This window comes from Spermophilus citellus (genome assembly GCF_964194105.1).
Source record: "Spermophilus citellus genome assembly, chromosome: 8".
Classification (NCBI taxonomy): Eukaryota; Metazoa; Chordata; class Mammalia; order Rodentia; family Sciuridae; genus Spermophilus; species Spermophilus citellus.
In genome coordinates this window covers 153,879,150-153,897,658 of record NC_138189.1, presented here as the reverse complement: position 1 = coordinate 153,897,658, position 18,509 = coordinate 153,879,150, and the positions used below count along the sequence as shown (strand labels likewise).

The following is an 18,509-nucleotide window of genomic DNA, read 5'->3' as shown; positions in this document are numbered from 1 at the left end:
CAGAAACGAACTTTATTTTTAGAACACAAACACACACACGCGCGCGCACACACACACACACACACACACACACACACACACACGCCACAACACGAACTCTTCAGGAATTCCCTCAGAGCCCAACTGCCACCACCGGCTTCCCACAAGCCTCTCAACACCCCCACTCCTCCTGCTCTTGAGGCCCATTGGCTGGGTTGTGTGGGCTGAGCCAAAAAAAGTCCCCCAATGAGCAGCTCCATGGTCTGAAAGGGCCAGGAAACAGCCCAATGAGCATCACCGCAGGGGAGCCAATAAGGTGGCAACTAGAAGTTTGCTGGGGCCCCTATGAGCCAATCATCACCTGGCAGCTGGAAGGTTGCTGAGGCCAGCTCTCAACTCCTGAGCCACTTTCCCAGCCCTTTCTAGTGTCTTCGACGAAGGATCTCACACCCTTGCCTAGGCAGGTCTTGAACTGGCAATGCCCCTGCTCGGCCTCCCCAACCCACAAGTAGAAAGGCAGTCACCACCTTGCCCTCCGTGACATGTCTGTGTCTGTGTCTGTCTCTGTGTGTCTCTGTGTGTGGGGGGTGGGGGGGTGGGTGTGTGCATGAGCACACCTGAGACCAAGCGCAACCACGTGTGGTGCAGAGGGTAGAACCAGGGCCTAGTTGCCGGCCAGAGGAGGTCCAGCCCTGAGGCGCACATCCCCTCGGAGAGCCAGGGCCCCAGGGCCTCACCCTCCTGAAGGACCACAACACCACACCCTCAAAGGAGGGGAGTCTCAGCAGCACTTTTGGAGAAACACACTCCTCCAACCACGGCCCTGGGAAACCAAAGGAAAGGCGCTCGGTCTCCCCTGCACCTGCCCTTCAGGAGAGGAGTCCCTGGTGGTGGACTGAACGACCTTAGGCAGGGACTCAGAGATGGGTGAAGACACAGGGTCTCTGGAAAGGTCTGTTCCTGGCAAGTACAAAAGCTGGCCTCACGATTCTTGTCCCCGGGGAAGGGACCAATTCAGAAGACTCCGTGGAGGGTCTGTGGTACCAAACCCACCAGGAACACACAGGTGGCTCTGTGACATCAGAGACCCAGGGGGACGGGGTGGGGTCCGCACCTAGTACAGGATGGAAGGGAGGCTGCCCTCCATTCACATCAGACTGGGATCTCTGACCCACGTCAAATGGAAACCCCACAGAGATGGCAAAGAAAGGGGTCAGAGCCCACACCCCGAGTTCAAGGGATGGGAATTGAAAGGTTCACTCCAAACACTAGACCCAGAAAACAGCTCCTCCCAGCCAGCCCTCCACTCCTGCGGGCTGGGGGCTCTGGCCACACACCCTCCCCTGCCCACACCTGCGCCCCAGCTCCCCCGCCAGGTGGTCCTGCTCCCTGCTCAGCAGCCCTGGGGAGCTCGGGGTGGCAGGCTGAAGGGCCCGTCCCTGGGTCAGGACGCTCACAGGGACGGTCCCGCACAGCCAAAGACCTAGAGAGGATAAAGCTTCACCAGGCCAAGAGCCAGCCCCTGGCAGGTACATTCAGAGGAGGGAGCAAGCGGCAGCCCCCAAGCCTCTCTAGGGGAGGCACCCACAGCTCTACCCTGACTGCCCCCGGAATCTGTGACACGGGGCCCTCCTCATGCCAATCTGGGTGTCACCCCAGGATGGGCTTGGGCCGGTGGCTCCTCCTGTCCATGGTTCACTTCCGAATGTGGTGACCGGGCACCATCAGTGTCAGGTCAGGCACAAGGTCTGCCTTTCTCCCCGCCCCCCACCCAGCCTCCTCCCCTCAGTCAGAGTCTCCTCCCCTGGGACCACTCTGGGTCACGTGTTGCCCTTGGGGACCTCCAGAGGGCTCTGTGGTCACTGCTCCCTTACACCTTCCCCACTGTGACACCACCACCCACTCTCCCACTGCTGCCAGGAGGCGGCCAAAGAACGCAACAGCTGATCCCCACGGAGCACCCAATTTATTCCAAGATCCGTGGGACTCGGGAATGGATGAAGAGCTTATTGGGAAGCATCTCTGCCCCAGAGGGTGGGAGAGAGAGCAGAGGAGAGCAGGGCCGGGGCACGTGTACGAGGAGAAGTCCCTGACGTGGGATCCGGGTGGGGCGCAGGGGCCCACTGGTGTCCGGGTGTCTTCAGGTGTCCTCCTGCCTGAGGGGTCCGGGAGGCGGCGGCCAGGGCAGGTTGCACTTCTCACTCCAGCAGCTGGCCCTCGTGAGGGAGACCCCGGGCCACCTGGCTGTGGACACAGAGAGGGGCTAGGAGTCAGAGTCGCCCACCCTGTGGCACCGCGGTCGACCTAACCCTGGTGGCACCCCCCAAGGGCAGAGGGTGTCCATCCATCCTTTGAAACGACACTCATCAAGGCACACGTGAGACCAAAGGCAGCACCGCTCCACCTACTTGGCTCCGTGGGCGTCTCAGCTGGGCGATAGTCAGGGAGCCACTCTGTTTTTGAAGAATCTTCTGAGGGCCTGCCCTCTGGTGGGGGCAGGTCCCGGGGGGTCCCTGGGTGCTGGTGGTGGTGGTGGCACGGGCCCTCCAGCTGCGGGAGCCACTCTGTTTTTGAAGAATCTTCTGAGGGCCTGACCTCTGGTGGGGGCAGGCCCCGGGGGGTCCCTGGGTGTTGGTGGTGGTGGTGGCGCTGGCCCTCCAGCTGCGGGAGCCACTCTGTTGGAGCGTCCGGAGCCGGTCCTGGGGGCCTGCACGCAGCAGCACAGCCTCGCCAGACAGGTGGCCATCCCCCGGAACACTCCCCTCCATCCCCTGGCAGTGTCACGGCTCAGGCCAGGGGTCCTGGTGCCAGCAGGGGGTTGCTCGGTGGAGTTGGAGCTTGGATCCGGTGCCAGGGCCTGGGAGGACCCGGGCAGAGGGGCCGTGGGGCCTGCAGTAGGGACGCTGGCCGACAGGCTGCACAGCATGATGGCGGGCAGGCTGGCTCTCCTGCTGCCCACCTGCCCTGAAGGCTTGAGCTCCTCAGGCTGCTGCTGCTGCTGCTGCTGCTGCTGCTGCTGCTCACAGGCCGAGGGGGGCCAGGAGCGAATGGCCGGCCTGCTGACGCCCCACCTTGGGCCCAGAGTCAAGCTGGAGGGGATGGACAGGGACGGGCAAGGGCCCACCTGTGGCTGCCCAGGTATCTGCAGCCGCACCTGGCAGCCCGCCCCCCGGGTTTTCTGGTGGCCCAGCAGGAGGTAGGTGGCCATGGCCTCGTTGAACTGGCGCGTCGCCACCGACACCCAGGTCTCCTGCAGCCCGTAGCCCAGATCCAGCATGGCCAGCAGGATGGAGGTGTCCGGGCGCTTGGGGAGCAGCTCAGCGGGAGGACTCGGGCAGCGTTCCCCATCCTGGCTCAGCCACGGGTGCCCCAGGATCTGCTGCAGCGTGGGCCTGTGCGCGGGCTCCAGGGTCAGCATCCAGGACACCAGGCTTTGCGCCTCGTCGGACAGGTGGAACGGGAGGTGGTACCTGGCCTGCAGCACCTGCTCCTTGGCCTGCGCATAGCTGTCCCCGGTGAACGGGACGCAGCCCGTGAGCATGAGGACCAGGAGGACACCCAGGCTCCAGACGTCCACCGCGGGGCCGTCGTAGGGCTCTCGCCGGTGCAGCTCCGGGGCCCAGTAGGCCACGGTGCCGCAGAGCAGGCCCAGCTTCTCTCCGGCCCTGAACCTGCAGGCCAGGCCGAAGTCGCACAGCTTGGCGCGGCCCGCGGCATCCAGCAGCACGTTGTCCGCCTTCACGTCCCGGTGCGCGATGCCCTGCGCGTGGCAGTAGCCCACGGCGCTGGCCACCTGCCCGAACAGCGTGCGGGCCTCGTCCTCCCACAGGCCCACGACCTCCGGGATGTGCTGGCCCAGCTGGCCCCCAGCCATGTGCTCCATCACCACGTAGGCAGTGCCGGGGGTCTGCACGATCTCCAGCAGCTGCACCACGTGCGGGTGCTCCAAGCCCTTCATGATGTCCAGCTCCGACAAGACCCAGGACAAGGTGCCCCCCGCCCCCTTCCGCAGGACTTTCACGGCCACCTTCGTCCCCGTCAGGATGTGTCGGGCCAGGAAGACCTTGGCAAAGCTGCCCTGCCCGACGACCCCCAGGGGCTCATAGCGGCCCGTGAGGGCTTCCTCCAAGGAGGAGCTGGCCGCGAGGTCCCGCCACACCCTCTGCACCGCACTACGCTCACTGCTCTCTCTAGACATCCTCGGCCCCACGCCCACTAAGGCCGCTGGCTAAAAACAAACACAACAAACAAAGCAAAGAACACAAGCAAAACTAACACAACAAAGCCCAACAGAAAGCCCCAAATCAAAGAACCAACCCGAGACCGCAACCAGAACCACCAAACCACCAACCACCAAACGCGCTAACTATGGGAGTCCCACAGGTCACTGCCTAGAGCTTCCTGTGCTTGTGGACAAGCTCCCGGCCTCGGCCGGGCCTTAAATCCCCGCTGGCTCAAGTCCCTCACAATGCTGGCCCCTGTGACGTCACAGCCAGGAGTGGCCCGCTCACACCCGGGGGGTGGCCCACGGTGGCATCTCCCACTCGCGCCTCCGGGACCTTGGCCACCTTCCTGGTCACAACAAGGAGGGCCTGTGGAACCTCGGTGCTCCCGTGTGTTCGGGACCCCGACCTCTCCTTGCTGAGAAAGGAGGAGCTGGACCAGGCCCCGGGGCCCGTGCCTCGCCAGTACACAACTCTGTCGTGGCTTTCGCCCCGTGAAGACCCCAGCCCAGGTCCCCTGGAGCCATTCAGCGCCCGTCTCCTCCAACTCGGACAGACTGGCGTCCAGAGCGTGGTGTAAAGGTAAAGTTTCTAAGCTGATTCTAAGCTGCAAAAGTCTGAGTTAAAGTGTAAAAGACCGGGCATTGTAAAGTTTCTAAATGGCAAGGCCGGGGCTAAAAAGTAAAGACTAGGTATTGTTAAAATTCCTCTGCTACCCCCGGAACCTGTAATCCCTGTAGCTGTTAGGACAATACCTGAACTGCCCAGTAAATATTTCTCCTGGTCCCCTGGTTGTTTCATAGCTAAGGGCTCCAAGTAGCTCGGCACGTAAGCATCTAGGCCCCCAAATCAATCAGTTTAAATGTGTACCCCGCTTAGGAGTGACCAATCACCCCTGCCCAGACTGTTCCCGCCAATGAATGGACTAATCCTGTCTCGGAGTTGTTGTTCAATTTTCCCGCGCCTCATGATGATTTGTTCTGATGTATGCAAAGCCCCCCGCCCTCTCGAAAAAGTGTACTTAAGCTCTGCTTGACCTCTGCTCTGGGCTCTGGGCTGCTCTATCTTCCTGAGTGAGCCTGGAACCTCAGCATGCTGAATTAATAAATCCCCTTTTGCCAATTGCATGGAGCCAGTCTCTTGTGTGGTCTCTTTCTCCGATGCTCCGCCGGACCCTTACAGTGGTAGCAGTCCACTCACGCCAGGACGCTGTCGCGGGTCGCTCTGCCCCCTGAGCCCCAGGACCACATTCCCGACCTCTGTGGGATGTGGGAGCCACGGCAGGCGCCTGCCTCATCACTGCCCCACAAGGTCCTATCAGGTCACTCGCCAGCACCCTTCCTGCAGCCCACAGGAGAGAGAGAGGAGGGTGGGTCTCCTTCCAGGGATGAAGGCCGAACCTGCCAGCCAAGAACCCTAGGGCCAGCAGGTGCCCATCCTGGGGTGCAGAGAGACGGAGGCGTCCCTGATGCCCCGGTCCCTTCCGCTGCTCTGTCCACAGAGCCTGGGCTGGCTCCTTTGGAACCCACAGACTGACCGCTCCCCCCTCTGGGACCTGAGGCGTCCACGTGTCAGGCACCAGGAGGCCGGGTGTCCAGGGAGGTCTCGCTCTCTCCTTCCAGCGAGGGACCTTGTTGCCGTGTCCCCACACCACACGGCTGAAAGGGCCGAGGACTGGGCTCACCCCTTCAGTCCCTTTCCCCGCTCTCCTCCCTTCTTTCCTCCTTGGTTCTAGTTATGGAGACCTGCCCTGAAAGCTTGTGCTCCTCAGGCTGATGCTGCTGCTGCTGCTCACAGGCCGAGAGGGGCCAGGAGTGAATGGCGGGCATGTTGACGCCCCACCTTGGGCCCAGAGCCAAGCTGGAGGGGACGGACAGGGACGGAAAAGGCCCCACCTGTGGCTGCCCATGCATCTGCGGCCCTACCTGGCTGCCCAAGCCCCGGGGGCCAGCGCTCAACTCCTGAGCCACTTTCCCAGCCCTTTCTAGTGTCTTCGACGAAGGATCTCACACCCTTGCCTAGGCAGGTCTTGAACTGGCAATGCCCCTGCTCGGCCTCCCCAACCCACAAGTAGAAAGGCAGTCACCACCTTGCCCTCCGTGACATGTCTGTGTCTGTGTCTGTCTCTGTGTGTCTCTGTGTGGGGGGGGTGGGGGGTGGGTGTGTGCATGAGCACACCTGAGACCAAGCGCGACCACGTGTGGTGCAGAGGGTAGAACCAGGGCCTAGTTGCCGGCCAGAGGAGGTCCAGCCCTGAGGCGCACATCCCCTCGGGGAGCCAGGGCCCCAGGGCCTCACCCTCCTGAAGGACCACAACACCACACCCTCAAAGGGAGGGGAGTCTCAGCAGCACTTTTGGAGAAACACACTCCTCCAACCACGGCCCTGGGAAACCAAAGGCAAGGGGCTCGGTCTCCCCTGCACCTGCCCTTCAGGAGAGGAGTCCCTGGTGGTGGACTGAACGACCTTAGGCAGGGACTCAGAGATGGGTGAAGACACAGGGTCTCTGGAAAGGTCTGTTCCTGGCAAGTACAAAAGCTGGCCTCACGATTATTGTCCACGGGGAAGGGACCAATTCAGAAGACTCCGTGGAGGGTCTGCGGTACCAAACCCACCAGGAACACACGGGTGGCTCTGTGACATCAGAGACCCAGGGGGACGGGGTGGGGTCCGCACCTAGTACAGGATGGAAGGGAGGCTGCCCTCCATTCACATCAGACTGGGATCTCTGACCCACGTCAAATGGAAACCCCACAGAGATGGCAAAGAAAGGGGGGCAGAGCCCACACCCCGAGTTGAAGGGATGGGAATTGAGAGGTTCACTCCAAACACTAGACCCAGAAAACAGCTCCTCCCAGCCAGCCCTCCACTCCTGCGGGCTGGGGGCTCTGGCCACACACCCTCCCCTGCCCACACCTGCGCCCCAGCTCCCCCGCCAGGTGGTCCTGCTCCCTGCTCAGCAGCCCTGGGGAGCTCGGGGTGGCAGGCTGAAGGGCCCGTCCCTGGGTCAGGACGCTCACAGGGACAGTCCCGCACAGCCAAAGACCTAGAGAGGATAAAGCTTCACCAGGCCAAGAGCCAGCCCCTGGCAGGTACATTCAGAGGAGGGAGCAAGCCGCAGCCCCCAAGCCTCTCTAGGGGAGGCACCCACAGCTCTACCCTGACTGCCCCCGGAATCTGTGACACGGGGCCCTCCTCATGCCAATCTGGGTGTCACCCCAGGATGGGCTTGGGCCGGTGGCTCCTCCTGTCCATGGTTCACTTCCGAATGTGGTGACCGGGCACCATCAGTGTCAGGTCAGGCACAAGGTCTGCCTTTCTCCCCGCCCCCCACCCAGCCTCCTCCCCTCAGTCAGAGTCTCCTCCCCTGGGACCACTCTGGGTCACGTGTTGCCCTTGGGGACCTCCAGAGGGCTCTGTGGTCACTGCTCCCTTACACCTTCCCCACTGTGACACCACCACCCACTCTCCCACTGCTGCCAGGAGGCGGCCAAGGAACGCAACAGCTGATCCCCACGGAGCACCCAATTTATTCCAAGATCCGTGGGACTCGGGAATGGATGAAGAGCTTATTGGGAAGCATCTCTGCCCCAGAGGGTGGGAGAGAGAGCAGAGGAGAGCAGGGCCGGGGCACGTGTACGAGGAGAAGTCCCTGACGTGGGATCCGGGTGGGGCGCAGGGGCCCACTGGTGTCCGGGTGTCTTCAGGTGTCCTCCTGCCTGAGGGGTCCGGGAGGCGGCGGCCAGGGCAGGTTGCACTTCTCACTCCAGCAGCTGGCCCTCGTGAGGGAGACCCCGTGCCACCTGTCTGTGGACACAGAGAGGGGCTAGGAGTCAGAGTCGCCCACCCTGTGGCACCGCGGTCGACCTAACCCTGGTGGCACCCCCCAAGGGCAGAGGGTGTCCATCCATCCTTTGAAACGACACTCATCAAGGCACACGTGAGACCAAAGGCAGCACCGCTCCACCTACTTGGCTCCGTGGGCGTCTCAGCTGGGCGATAGTCAGGGAGCCACTCTGTTTTTGAAGAATCTTCTGAGGGCCTGCCCTCTGGTGGGGGCAGGTCCCGGGGGGTCCCTGGGTGCTGGTGGTGGTGGTGGCACGGGCCCTCCAGCTGCGGGAGCCACTCTGTTTTTGAAGAATCTTCTGAGGGCCTGACCTCTGGTGGGGGCAGGCCCCGGGGGGTCCCTGGGTGTTGGTGGTGGTGGTGGCGCTGGCCCTCCAGCTGCGGGAGCCACTCTGTTGGAGCGTCCGGAGCCGGTCCTGGGGGCCTGCACGCAGCAGCACAGCCTCGCCAGACAGGTGGCCATCCCCCGGAACACTCCCCTCCATCCCCTGGCAGTGTCACGGCTCAGGCCAGGGGTCCTGGTGCCAGCAGGGGGTTGCTCAGTGGAGTTGGAGCTTGGATCCGGTGCCAGGGCCTGGGAGGACCCGGGCAGAGGGGCCGTGGGGCCTGCAGTAGGGACGCTGGCCGACAGGCTGCACAGCATGATGGCGGGCAGGCTGGCTCTCCTGCTGCCCACCTGCCCTGAAGGCTTGAGCTCCTCAGGCTGCTGCTGCTGCTGCTGCTGCTGCTGCTGCTGCTCACAGGCCGAGGGGGGCCAGGAGCGAATGGCCGGCCTGCTGACGCCCCACCTTGGGCCCAGAGTCAAGCTGGAGGGGATGGACAGGGACGGGCAAGGGCCCACCTGTGGCTGCCCAGGTATCTGCAGCCGCACCTGGCAGCCCGCCCCCCGGGTTTTCTGGTGGCCCAGCAGGAGGTAGGTGGCCATGGCCTCGTTGAACTGGCGCGTCGCCACCGACACCCAGGTCTCCTGCAGCCCGTAGCCCAGATCCAGCATGGCCAGCAGGATGGAGGTGTCCGGGCGCTTGGGGAGCAGCTCAGCGGGAGGACTCGGGCAGCGTTCCCCATCCTGGCTCAGCCACGGGTGCCCCAGGATCTGCTGCAGCGTGGGCCTGTGCGCGGGCTCCAGGGTCAGCATCCAGGACACCAGGCTTTGCGCCTCGTCGGACAGGTGGAACGGGAGGTGGTACCTGGCCTGCAGCACCTGCTCCTTGGCCTGCGCATAGCTGTCCCCGGTGAACGGGACGCAGCCCGTGAGCATGAGGACCAGGAGGACACCCAGGCTCCAGACGTCCACCGCGGGGCCGTCGTAGGGCTCTCGCCGGTGCAGCTCCGGGGCCCAGTAGGCCACGGTGCCGCAGAGCAGGCCCAGCTTCTCTCCGGCCCTGAACCTGCAGGCCAGGCCGAAGTCGCACAGCTTGGCGCGGCCCGCGGCATCCAGCAGCACGTTGTCCGCCTTCACGTCCCGGTGCGCGATGCCCTGCGCGTGGCAGTAGCCCACGGCGCTGGCCACCTGCCCGAACAGCGTGCGGGCCTCGTCCTCCCACAGGCCCACGACCTCCGGGATGTGCTGGCCCAGCTGGCCCCCAGCCATGTGCTCCATCACCACGTAGGCAGTGCCGGGGGTCTGCACGATCTCCAGCAGCTGCACCACGTGCGGGTGCTCCAAGCCCTTCATGATGTCCAGCTCCGACAAGACCCAGGACAAGGTGCCCCCCGCCCCCTTCCGCAGGACTTTCACGGCCACCTTCGTCCCCGTCAGGATGTGTCGGGCCAGGAAGACCTTGGCAAAGCTGCCCTGCCCGACGACCCCCAGGGGCTCATAGCGGCCCGTGAGGGCTTCCTCCAAGGAGGAGCTGGCCGCGAGGTCCCGCCACACCCTCTGCACCGCACTACGCTCACTGCTCTCTCTAGACATCCTCGGCCCCACGCCCACTAAGGCCGCTGGCTAAAAACAAACACAACAAACAAAGCAAAGAACACAAGCAAAACTAACACAACAAAGCCCAACAGAAAGCCCCAAATCAAAGAACCAACCCGAGACCGCAACCAGAACCACCAAACCACCAACCACCAAACGCGCTAACTATGGGAGTCCCACAGGTCACTGCCTAGAGCTTCCTGTGCTTGTGGACAAGCTCCCGGCCTCGGCCGGGCCTTAAATCCCCGCTGGCTCAAGTCCCTCACAATGCTGGCCCCTGTGACGTCACAGCCAGGAGTGGCCCGCTCACACCCGGGGGGTGGCCCACGGTGGCATCTCCCACTCGCGCCTCCGGGACCTTGGCCACCTTCCTGGTCACAACAAGGAGGGCCTGTGGAACCTCGGTGCTCCCGTGTGTTCGGGACCCCGACCTCTCCTTGCTGAGAAAGGAGGAGCTGGACCAGGCCCCGGGGCCCGTGCCTCGCCAGTACACAACTCTGTCGTGGCTTTCGCCCCGTGAAGACCCCAGCCCAGGTCCCCTGGAGCCATTCAGCGCCCGTCTCCTCCAACTCGGACAGACTGGCGTCCAGAGCGTGGTGTAAAGGTAAAATTTCTAAGCTGATTCTAAGCTGCAAAAGTCTGACTTAAAGTGTAAAAGACCGGGCATTGTAAAGTTTCTAAATGGCAAGGCCGGGGCTAAAAAGTAAAGACTAGGTATTGTTAAAATTCCTCTGCTACCCCCGGAACCTGTAATCCCTGTAGCTGTTAGGACAATACCTGAACTGCCCAGTAAATATTTCTCCTGGTCCCCTGGTTGTTTCATAGCTAAGGGCTCCAAGTAGCTCGGCACGTAAGCATCTAGGCCCCCAAATCAATCAGTTTAAATGTGTACCCCGCTTAGGAGTGACCAATCACCCCTGCCCAGACTGTTCCCGCCAATGAATGGACTAATCCTGTCTCGGAGTTGTTGTTCAATTTTCCCGCGCCTCATGATGATTTGTTCTGATGTATGCAAAGCCCCCCGCCCTCTCGAAAAAGTGTACTTAAGCTCTGCTTGACCTCTGCTCTGGGCTCTGGGCTGCTCTATCTTCCTGAGTGAGCCTGGAACCTCAGCATGCTGAATTAATAAATCCCCTTTTGCCAATTGCATGGAGCCAGTCTCTTGTGTGGTCTCTTTCTCCGATGCTCCGCCGGACCCTTACAGTGGTAGCAGTCCACTCACGCCAGGACGCTGTCGCGGGTCGCTCTGCCCCCTGAGCCCCAGGACCACATTCCCGACCTCTGTGGGATGTGGGAGCCACGGCAGGCGCCTGCCTCATCACTGCCCCACAAGGTCCTATCAGGTCACTCGCCAGCACCCTTCCTGCAGCCCACAGGAGAGAGAGAGGAGGGTGGGTCTCCTTCCAGGGATGAAGGCCGAACCTGCCAGCCAAGAACCCTAGGGCCAGCAGGTGCCCATCCTGGGGTGCAGAGAGACGGAGGCGTCCCTGATGCCCCGGTCCCTTCCGCTGCTCTGTCCACAGAGCCTGGGCTGGCTCCTTTGGAACCTCACAGACTGACGGCTCCCCCCTCTGGGACCTGAGGCGTCCACGTGTCAGGCACCAGGAGGCCGGGTGTCCAGGGAGGTCTCGCTCTCTCCTTCCAGCGAGGGACCTTGTTGCCGTGTCCCCACACCACACGGCTGAAAGGGCCGAGGACTGGGCTCACCCCTTCAGTCCCTTTCCCCGCTCTCCTCCCTTCTTTCCTCCTTGGTTCTAGTTATGGAGACCTGCCCTGAAAGCTTGTGCTCCTCAGGCTGATGCTGCTGCTGCTGCTCACAGGCCGAGAGGGGCCAGGAGTGAATGGCGGGCATGTTGACGCCCCACCTTGGGCCCAGAGCCAAGCTGGAGGGGACGGACAGGGACGGAAAAGGCCCCACCTGTGGCTGCCCATGCATCTGCGGCCCTACCTGGCTGCCCAAGCCCCGGGGGCCAGCGCTCGACTCCTGAGCCACTTTCCCAGCCCTTTCTAGTGTCTTCGACGAAGGATCTCACACCCTTGCCTAGGCAGGTCTTGAACTGGCAATGCCCCTGCTCGGCCTCCCCAACCCACAAGTAGAAAGGCAGCACCACCTTGCCCTCCGTGACATGTCTGTGTCTGTGTCTGTCTCTGTGTGTCTCTGTGTGGGGGGGGTGGGGGGTGGGTGTGTGCATGAGCACACCTGAGACCAAGCGCGACCACGTGTGGTGCAGAGGGTAGAACCAGGGCCTAGTTGCCGGCCAGAGGAGGTCCAGCCCTGAGGCGCACATCCCCTCGGGGAGCCAGGGCCCCAGGGCCTCACCCTCCTGAAGGACCACAACACCACACCCTCAAAGGGAGGGGAGTCTCAGCAGCACTTTTGGAGAAACACACTCCTCCAACCACGGCCCTGGGAAACCAAAGGCAAGGGGCTCGGTCTCCCCTGCACCTGCCCTTCAGGAGAGGAGTCCCTGGTGGTGGACTGAACGACCTTAGGCAGGGACTCAGAGATGGGTGAAGACACAGGGTCTCTGGAAAGGTCTGTTCCTGGCAAGTACAAAAGCTGGCCTCACGATTCTTGTCCCCGGGGAAGGGACCAATTCAGAAGACTCCGTGGAGGGTCTGCGGTACCAAACCCACCAGGAACACACGGGTGGCTCTGTGACATCAGAGACCCAGGGGGAGGGGGTGGGGTCCGCACCTAGTACAGGATGGAAGGGAGGCTGCCCTCCATTCACATCAGACTGGGATCTCTGACCCACGTCAAATGGAAACCCCACAGAGATGGCAAAGAAAGGGGGGCAGAGCCCACACCCCGAGTTGAAGGGATGGGAATTGAGAGGTTCACTCCAAACACTAGACCCAGAAAACAGCTCCTCCCAGCCAGCCCTCCACTCCTGCGGGCTGGGGGCTCTGGCCACACACCCTCCCCTGCCCACACCTGCGCCCCAGCTCCCCCGCCAGGTGGTCCTGCTCCCTGCTCAGCAGCCCTGGGGAGCTCGGGGTGGCAGGCTGAAGGGCCCGTCCCTGGGTCAGGACGCTCACAGGGACGGTCCCGCACAGCCAAAGACCTAGAGAGGATAAAGCTTCACCAGGCCAAGAGCCAGCCCCTGGCAGGTACATTCAGAGGAGGGAGCAAGCGGCAGCCCCCAAGCCTCTCTAGGGGAGGCACCCACAGCTCTACCCTGACTGCCCCCGGAATCTGTGACACGGGGCCCTCCTCATGCCAATCTGGGTGTCACCCCAGGATGGGCTTGGGCCGGTGGCTCCTCCTGTCCATGGTTCACTTCCGAATGTGGTGACCGGGCACCATCAGTGTCAGGTCAGGCACAAGGTCTGCCTTTCTCCCCGCCCCCCACCCAGCCTCCTCCCCTCAGTCAGAGTCTCCTCCCCTGGGACCACTCTGGGTCACGTGTTGCCCTTGGGGACCTCCAGAGGGCTCTGTGGTCACTGCTCCCTTACACCTTCCCCACTGTGACACCACCACCCACTCTCCCACTGCTGCCAGGAGGCGGCCAAGGAACGCAACAGCTGATCCCCACGGAGCACCCAATTTATTCCAAGATCCGTGGGACTCGGGAATGGATGAAGAGCTTATTGGGAAGCATCTCTGCCCCAGAGGGTGGGAGAGAGAGCAGAGGAGAGCAGGGCCGGGGCACGTGTACGAGGAGAAGTCCCTGACGTGGGATCCGGGTGGGGCGCAGGGGCCCACTGGTGTCCGGGTGTCTTCAGGTGTCCTCCTGCCTGAGGGGTCCGGGAGGCGGCGGCCAGGGCAGGTTGCACTTCTCACTCCAGCAGCTGGCCCTCGTGAGGGAGACCCCGTGCCACCTGTCTGTGGACACAGAGAGGGGCTAGGAGTCAGAGTCGCCCACCCTGTGGCACCGCGGTCGACCTAACCCTGGTGGCACCCCCCAAGGGCAGAGGGTGTCCATCCATCCTTTGAAACGACACTCATCAAGGCACACGTGAGACCAAAGGCAGCAGGGCTCCACCTACTTGGCTCCGTGGGCGTCTCAGCTGGGCGATAGTCAGGGAGCCACTCTGTTTTTGAAGAATCTTCTGAGGGCCTGCCCTCTGGTGGGGGCAGGTCCCGGGGGGTCCCTGGGTGCTGGTGGTGGTGGTGGCACGGGCCCTCCAGCTGCGGGAGCCACTCTGTTTTTGAAGAATCTTCTGAGGGCCTGACCTCTGGTGGGGGCAGGCCCCGGGGGGTCCCTGGGTGGTGGTGGTGGTGGTGGCGCTGGCCCTCCAGCTGCGGGAGCCACTCTGTTGGAGCGTCCGGAGCCGGTCCTGGGGGCCTGCACGCAGCAGCACAGCCTCGCCAGACAGGTGGCCATCCCCCGGAACACTCCCCTCCATCCCCTGGCAGTGTCACGGCTCAGGCCAGGGGTCCTGGTGCCAGCAGGGGGTTGCTCGGTGGAGTTGGAGCTTGGATCCGGTGCCAGGGCCTGGGAGGACCCGGGCAGAGGGGCCGTGGGGCCTGCAGTAGGGACGCTGGCCGACAGGCTGCACAGCATGATGGCGGGCAGGCTGGCTCTCCTGCTGCCCACCTGCCCTGAAGGCTTGAGCTCCTCAGGCTGCTGCTGCTGCTGCTGCTGCTGCTGCTGCTGCTGCTGCTCACAGGCCGAGGGGGGCCAGGAGCGAATGGCCGGCCTGCTGACGCCCCACCTTGGGCCCAGAGTCAAGCTGGAGGGGATGGACAGGGACGGGCAAGGGCCCACCTGTGGCTGCCCAGGTATCTGCAGCCGCACCTGGCAGCCCGCCCCCCGGGTTTCCTGGTGGCCCAGCAGGAGGTAGGTGGCCATGGCCTCGTTGAACTGGCGCGTCGCCACCGACACCCAGGTCTCCTGCAGCCCGTAGCCCAGGTCCAGCATGGCCAGCAGGATGGAGGTGTCCGGGCGCTTGGGGAGCAGCTCAGCGGGAGGACTCGGGCAGCGTTCCCCATCCTGGCTCAGCCACGGGTGCCCCAGGATCTGCTGCAGCGTGGGCCTGTGCGCGGGCTCCAGGGTCAGCATCCAGGACACCAGGCTTTGCGCCTCGTCGGACAGGTGGAACGGGAGGTGGTACCTGGCCTGCAGCACCTGCTCCTTGGCCTGCGCATAGCTGTCCCCGGTGAACGGGACGCAGCCCGTGAGCATGAGGACCAGGAGGACACCCAGGCTCCAGACGTCCACCGCGGGGCCGTCGTAGGGCTCTCGCCGGTGCAGCTCCGGGGCCCAGTAGGCCACGGTGCCGCAGAGCAGGCCCAGCTTCTCTCCGGCCCTGAACCTGCAGGCCAGGCCGAAGTCGCACAGCTTGGCGCGGCCCGCGGCATCCAGCAGCACGTTGTCTGCCTTCACGTCCCGGTGCGCGATGCCCTGCGCGTGGCAGTAGCCCACGGCGCTGGCCACCTGCCCGAACAGCGTGCGGGCCTCGTCCTCCCACAGGCCCACGACCTCCGGGATGTGCTGGCCCAGCTGGCCCCCAGCCATGTGCTCCATCACCACGTAGGCAGTGCCGGGGGTCTGCACGATCTCCAGCAGCTGCACCACGTGCGGGTGCTCCAAGCCCTTCATGATGTCCAGCTCCGACAAGACCCAGGACAAGGTGCCCCCCGCCCCCTTCCGCAGGACTTTCACGGCCACCTTCGTCCCCGTCAGGATGTGTCGGGCCAGGAAGACCTTGGCAAAGCTGCCCTGCCCGACGACCCCCAGGGGCTCATAGCGGCCCGTGAGGGCTTCCTCCAAGGAGGAGCTGGCCGCGAGGTCCCGCCACACCCTCTGCACCGCACTACGCTCACTGCTCTCTCTAGACATCCTCGGCCCCACGCCCACTAAGGCCGCTGGCTAAAAACAAACACAACAAACAAAGCAAAGAACACAAGCAAAACTAACACAACAAAGCCCAACAGAAAGCCCCAAATCAAAGAACCAACCCGAGACCGCAACCAGAACCACCAAACCACCAACCACCAAACGCGCTAACTATGGGAGTCCCACAGGTCACTGCCTAGAGCTTCCTGTGCTTGTGGACAAGCTCCCGGCCTCGGCCGGGCCTTAAATCCCCGCTGGCTCAAGTCCCTCACAATGCTGGCCCCTGTGAGGTCACAGCCAGGAGTGGCCCGCTCACACCCGGGGGGTGGCCCACGGTGGCATCTCCCACTCGCGCCTCCGGGACCTTGGCCACCTTCCTGGTCACAACAAGGAGGGCCTGTGGAACCTCGGTGCTCCCGTGTGTTCGGGACCCCGACCTCTCCTTGCTGAGAAAGGAGGAGCTGGACCAGGCCCCGGGGCCCGTGCCTCGCCAGTACACAACTCTGTCGTGGCTTTCGCCCCGTGAAGACCCCAGCCCAGGTCCCCTGGAGCCATTCAGCGCCCGTCTCCTCCAACTCGGACAGACTGGCGTCCAGAGCGTGGTGTAAAGGTAAAGTTTCTAAGCTGATTCTAAGCTGCAAAAGTCTGAGTTAAAGTGTAAAAGACCGGGCATTGTAAAGTTTCTAAATGGCAAGGCCGGGGCTAAAAAGTAAAGACTAGGTATTGTTAAAATTCCTCTGCTACCCCCGGAACCTGTAATCCCTGTAGCTGTTAGGACAATACCTGAACTGCCCAGTAAATATTTCTCCTGGTCCCCTGGTTGTTTCATAGCTAAGGGCTCCAAGTAGCTCGGCACGTAAGCATCTAGGCCCCCAAATCAATCAGTTTAAATGTGTACCCCGCTTAGGAGTGACCAATCACCCCTGCCCAGACTGTTCCCGCCAATGAATGGACTAATCCTGTCTCGGAGTTGTTGTTCAATTTTCCCGCGCCTCATGATGATTTGTTCTGATGTATGCAAAGCCCCCCGCCCTCTCGAAAAAGTGTACTTAAGCTCTGCTTGACCTCTGCTCTGGGCTCTGGGCTGCTCTATCTTCCTGAGTGAGCCTGGAACCTCAGCATGCTGAATTAATAAATCCCCTTTTGCCAATTGCATGGAGCCAGTCTCTTGTGTGGTCTCTTTCTCCGATGCTCCGCCGGACCCTTACAGTGGTAGCAGTCCACTCACGCCAGGACGCTGTCGCGGGTCGCTCTGCCCCCTGAGCCCCAGGACCACATTCCCGACCTCTGTGGGATGTGGGAGCCACGGCAGGCGCCTGCCTCATCATTGCCCCACAAGGTCCTATCAGGTCACTCGCCAGCACCCTTCCTGCAGCCCACAGGAGAGAGAGAGGAGGGTGGGTCTCCTTCCAGGGATGAAGGCCGAACCTGCCAGCCAAGAACCCTAGGGCCAGCAGGTGCCCATCCTGGGGTGCAGAGAGACGGAGGCGTCCCTGATGCCCCGGTCCCTTCCGCTGCTCTGTCCACAGAGCCTGGGCTGGCTCCTTTGGAACCTCACAGACTGACCGCTCCCCCCTCTGGGACCTGAGGCGTCCACGTGTCAGGCACCAGGAGGCCGGGTGTCCAGGGAGGTCTCGCTCTCTCCTTCCAGCGAGGGACCTTGTTGCCGTGTCCCCACACCACACGGCTGAAAGGGCCGAGGACTGGGCTCACCCCTTCAGTCCCTTTCCCCGCTCTCCTCCCTTCTTTCCTCCTTGGTTCTAGTTATGGAGACCTGCCCTGAAAGCTTGTGCTCCTCAGGCTGATGCTGCTGCTGCTGCTCACAGGCCGAGAGGGGCCAGGAGTGAATGGCGGGCATGTTGACGCCCCACCTTGGGCCCAGAGCCAAGCTGGAGGGGACGGACAGGGACGGAAAAGGCCCCACCTGTGGCTGCCCATGCATCTGCGGCCCTACCTGGCTGCCCAAGCCCCGGGGGCCAGCGCTCGACTCCTGAGCCACTTTCCCAGCCCTTTCTAGTGTCTTCGACGAAGGATCTCACACCCTTGCCTAGGCAGGTCTTGAACTGGCAATGCCCCTGCTCGGCCTCCCCAACCCACAAGTAGAAAGGCAGTCACCACCTTGCCCTCCGTGACATGTCTGTGTCTGTGTCTGTCTCTGTGTGTCTCTGTGTGGGGGGGGTGGGGGGTGGGTGTGTGCATGAGCACACCTGAGACCAAGCGCGACCACGTGTGGTGCAGAGGGTAGAACCAGGGCCTAGTTGCCGGCCAGAGGAGGTCCAGCCCTGAGGCGCACATCCCCTCGGGGAGCCAGGGCCCCAGGGCCTCACCCTCCTGAAGGACCACAACACCACACCCTCAAAGGGAGGGGAGTCTCAGCAGCACTTTTGGAGAAACACACTCCTCCAACCACGGCCCTGGGAAACCAAAGGCAAGGGGCTCGGTCTCCCCTGCACCTGCCCTTCAGGAGAGGAGTCCCTGGTGGTGGACTGAACGACCTTAGGCAGGGACTCAGAGATGGGTGAAGACACAGGGTCTCTGGAAAGGTCTGTTCCTGGCAAGTACAAAAGCTGGCCTCACGATTCTTGTCCCCGGGGAAGGGACCAATTCAGAAGACTCCGTGGAGGGTCTGCGGTACCAAACCCACCAGGAACACACGGGTGGCTCTGTGACATCAGAGACCCAGGGGGAGGGGGTGGGGTCCGCACCTAGTACAGGATGGAAGGGAGGCTGCCCTCCATTCACATCAGACTGGGATCT

General features: G+C 62.9%; 3 protein-coding genes across 3 annotated transcripts; all 3 read right to left on the bottom strand.

Moving 5' to 3' along the window:
* Positions 1-2,419: 2,419 nt before the first annotated feature.
* On the bottom strand, positions 2,420-4,177 carry LOC308654760 (sperm motility kinase 2B-like; the record flags this gene model as incomplete). The annotated part of the gene is made up of 1 exon (XM_081304408.1): positions 2,420-4,177. The coding sequence occupies one exon, from the start codon at positions 4,175-4,177 to the stop codon at positions 2,420-2,422; it is 1,758 nt and encodes a 585-aa protein (XP_081160534.1).
* Positions 4,178-8,205: 4,028 nt separating this feature from the next.
* On the bottom strand, positions 8,206-9,963 carry LOC308654759 (sperm motility kinase 2B-like; the record flags this gene model as incomplete). The annotated part of the gene is made up of 1 exon (XM_081304407.1): positions 8,206-9,963. The coding sequence occupies one exon, from the start codon at positions 9,961-9,963 to the stop codon at positions 8,206-8,208; it is 1,758 nt and encodes a 585-aa protein (XP_081160533.1).
* A 4,028-nt stretch (positions 9,964-13,991) lies between these two features.
* LOC308654758 (sperm motility kinase 2B-like) lies at positions 13,992-15,755 on the bottom strand (the record flags this gene model as incomplete). Its single annotated transcript, XM_081304406.1, has 1 exon — positions 13,992-15,755. The coding sequence occupies one exon, from the start codon at positions 15,753-15,755 to the stop codon at positions 13,992-13,994; it is 1,764 nt and encodes a 587-aa protein (XP_081160532.1).
* Positions 15,756-18,509: the final 2,754 nt, after the last annotated feature.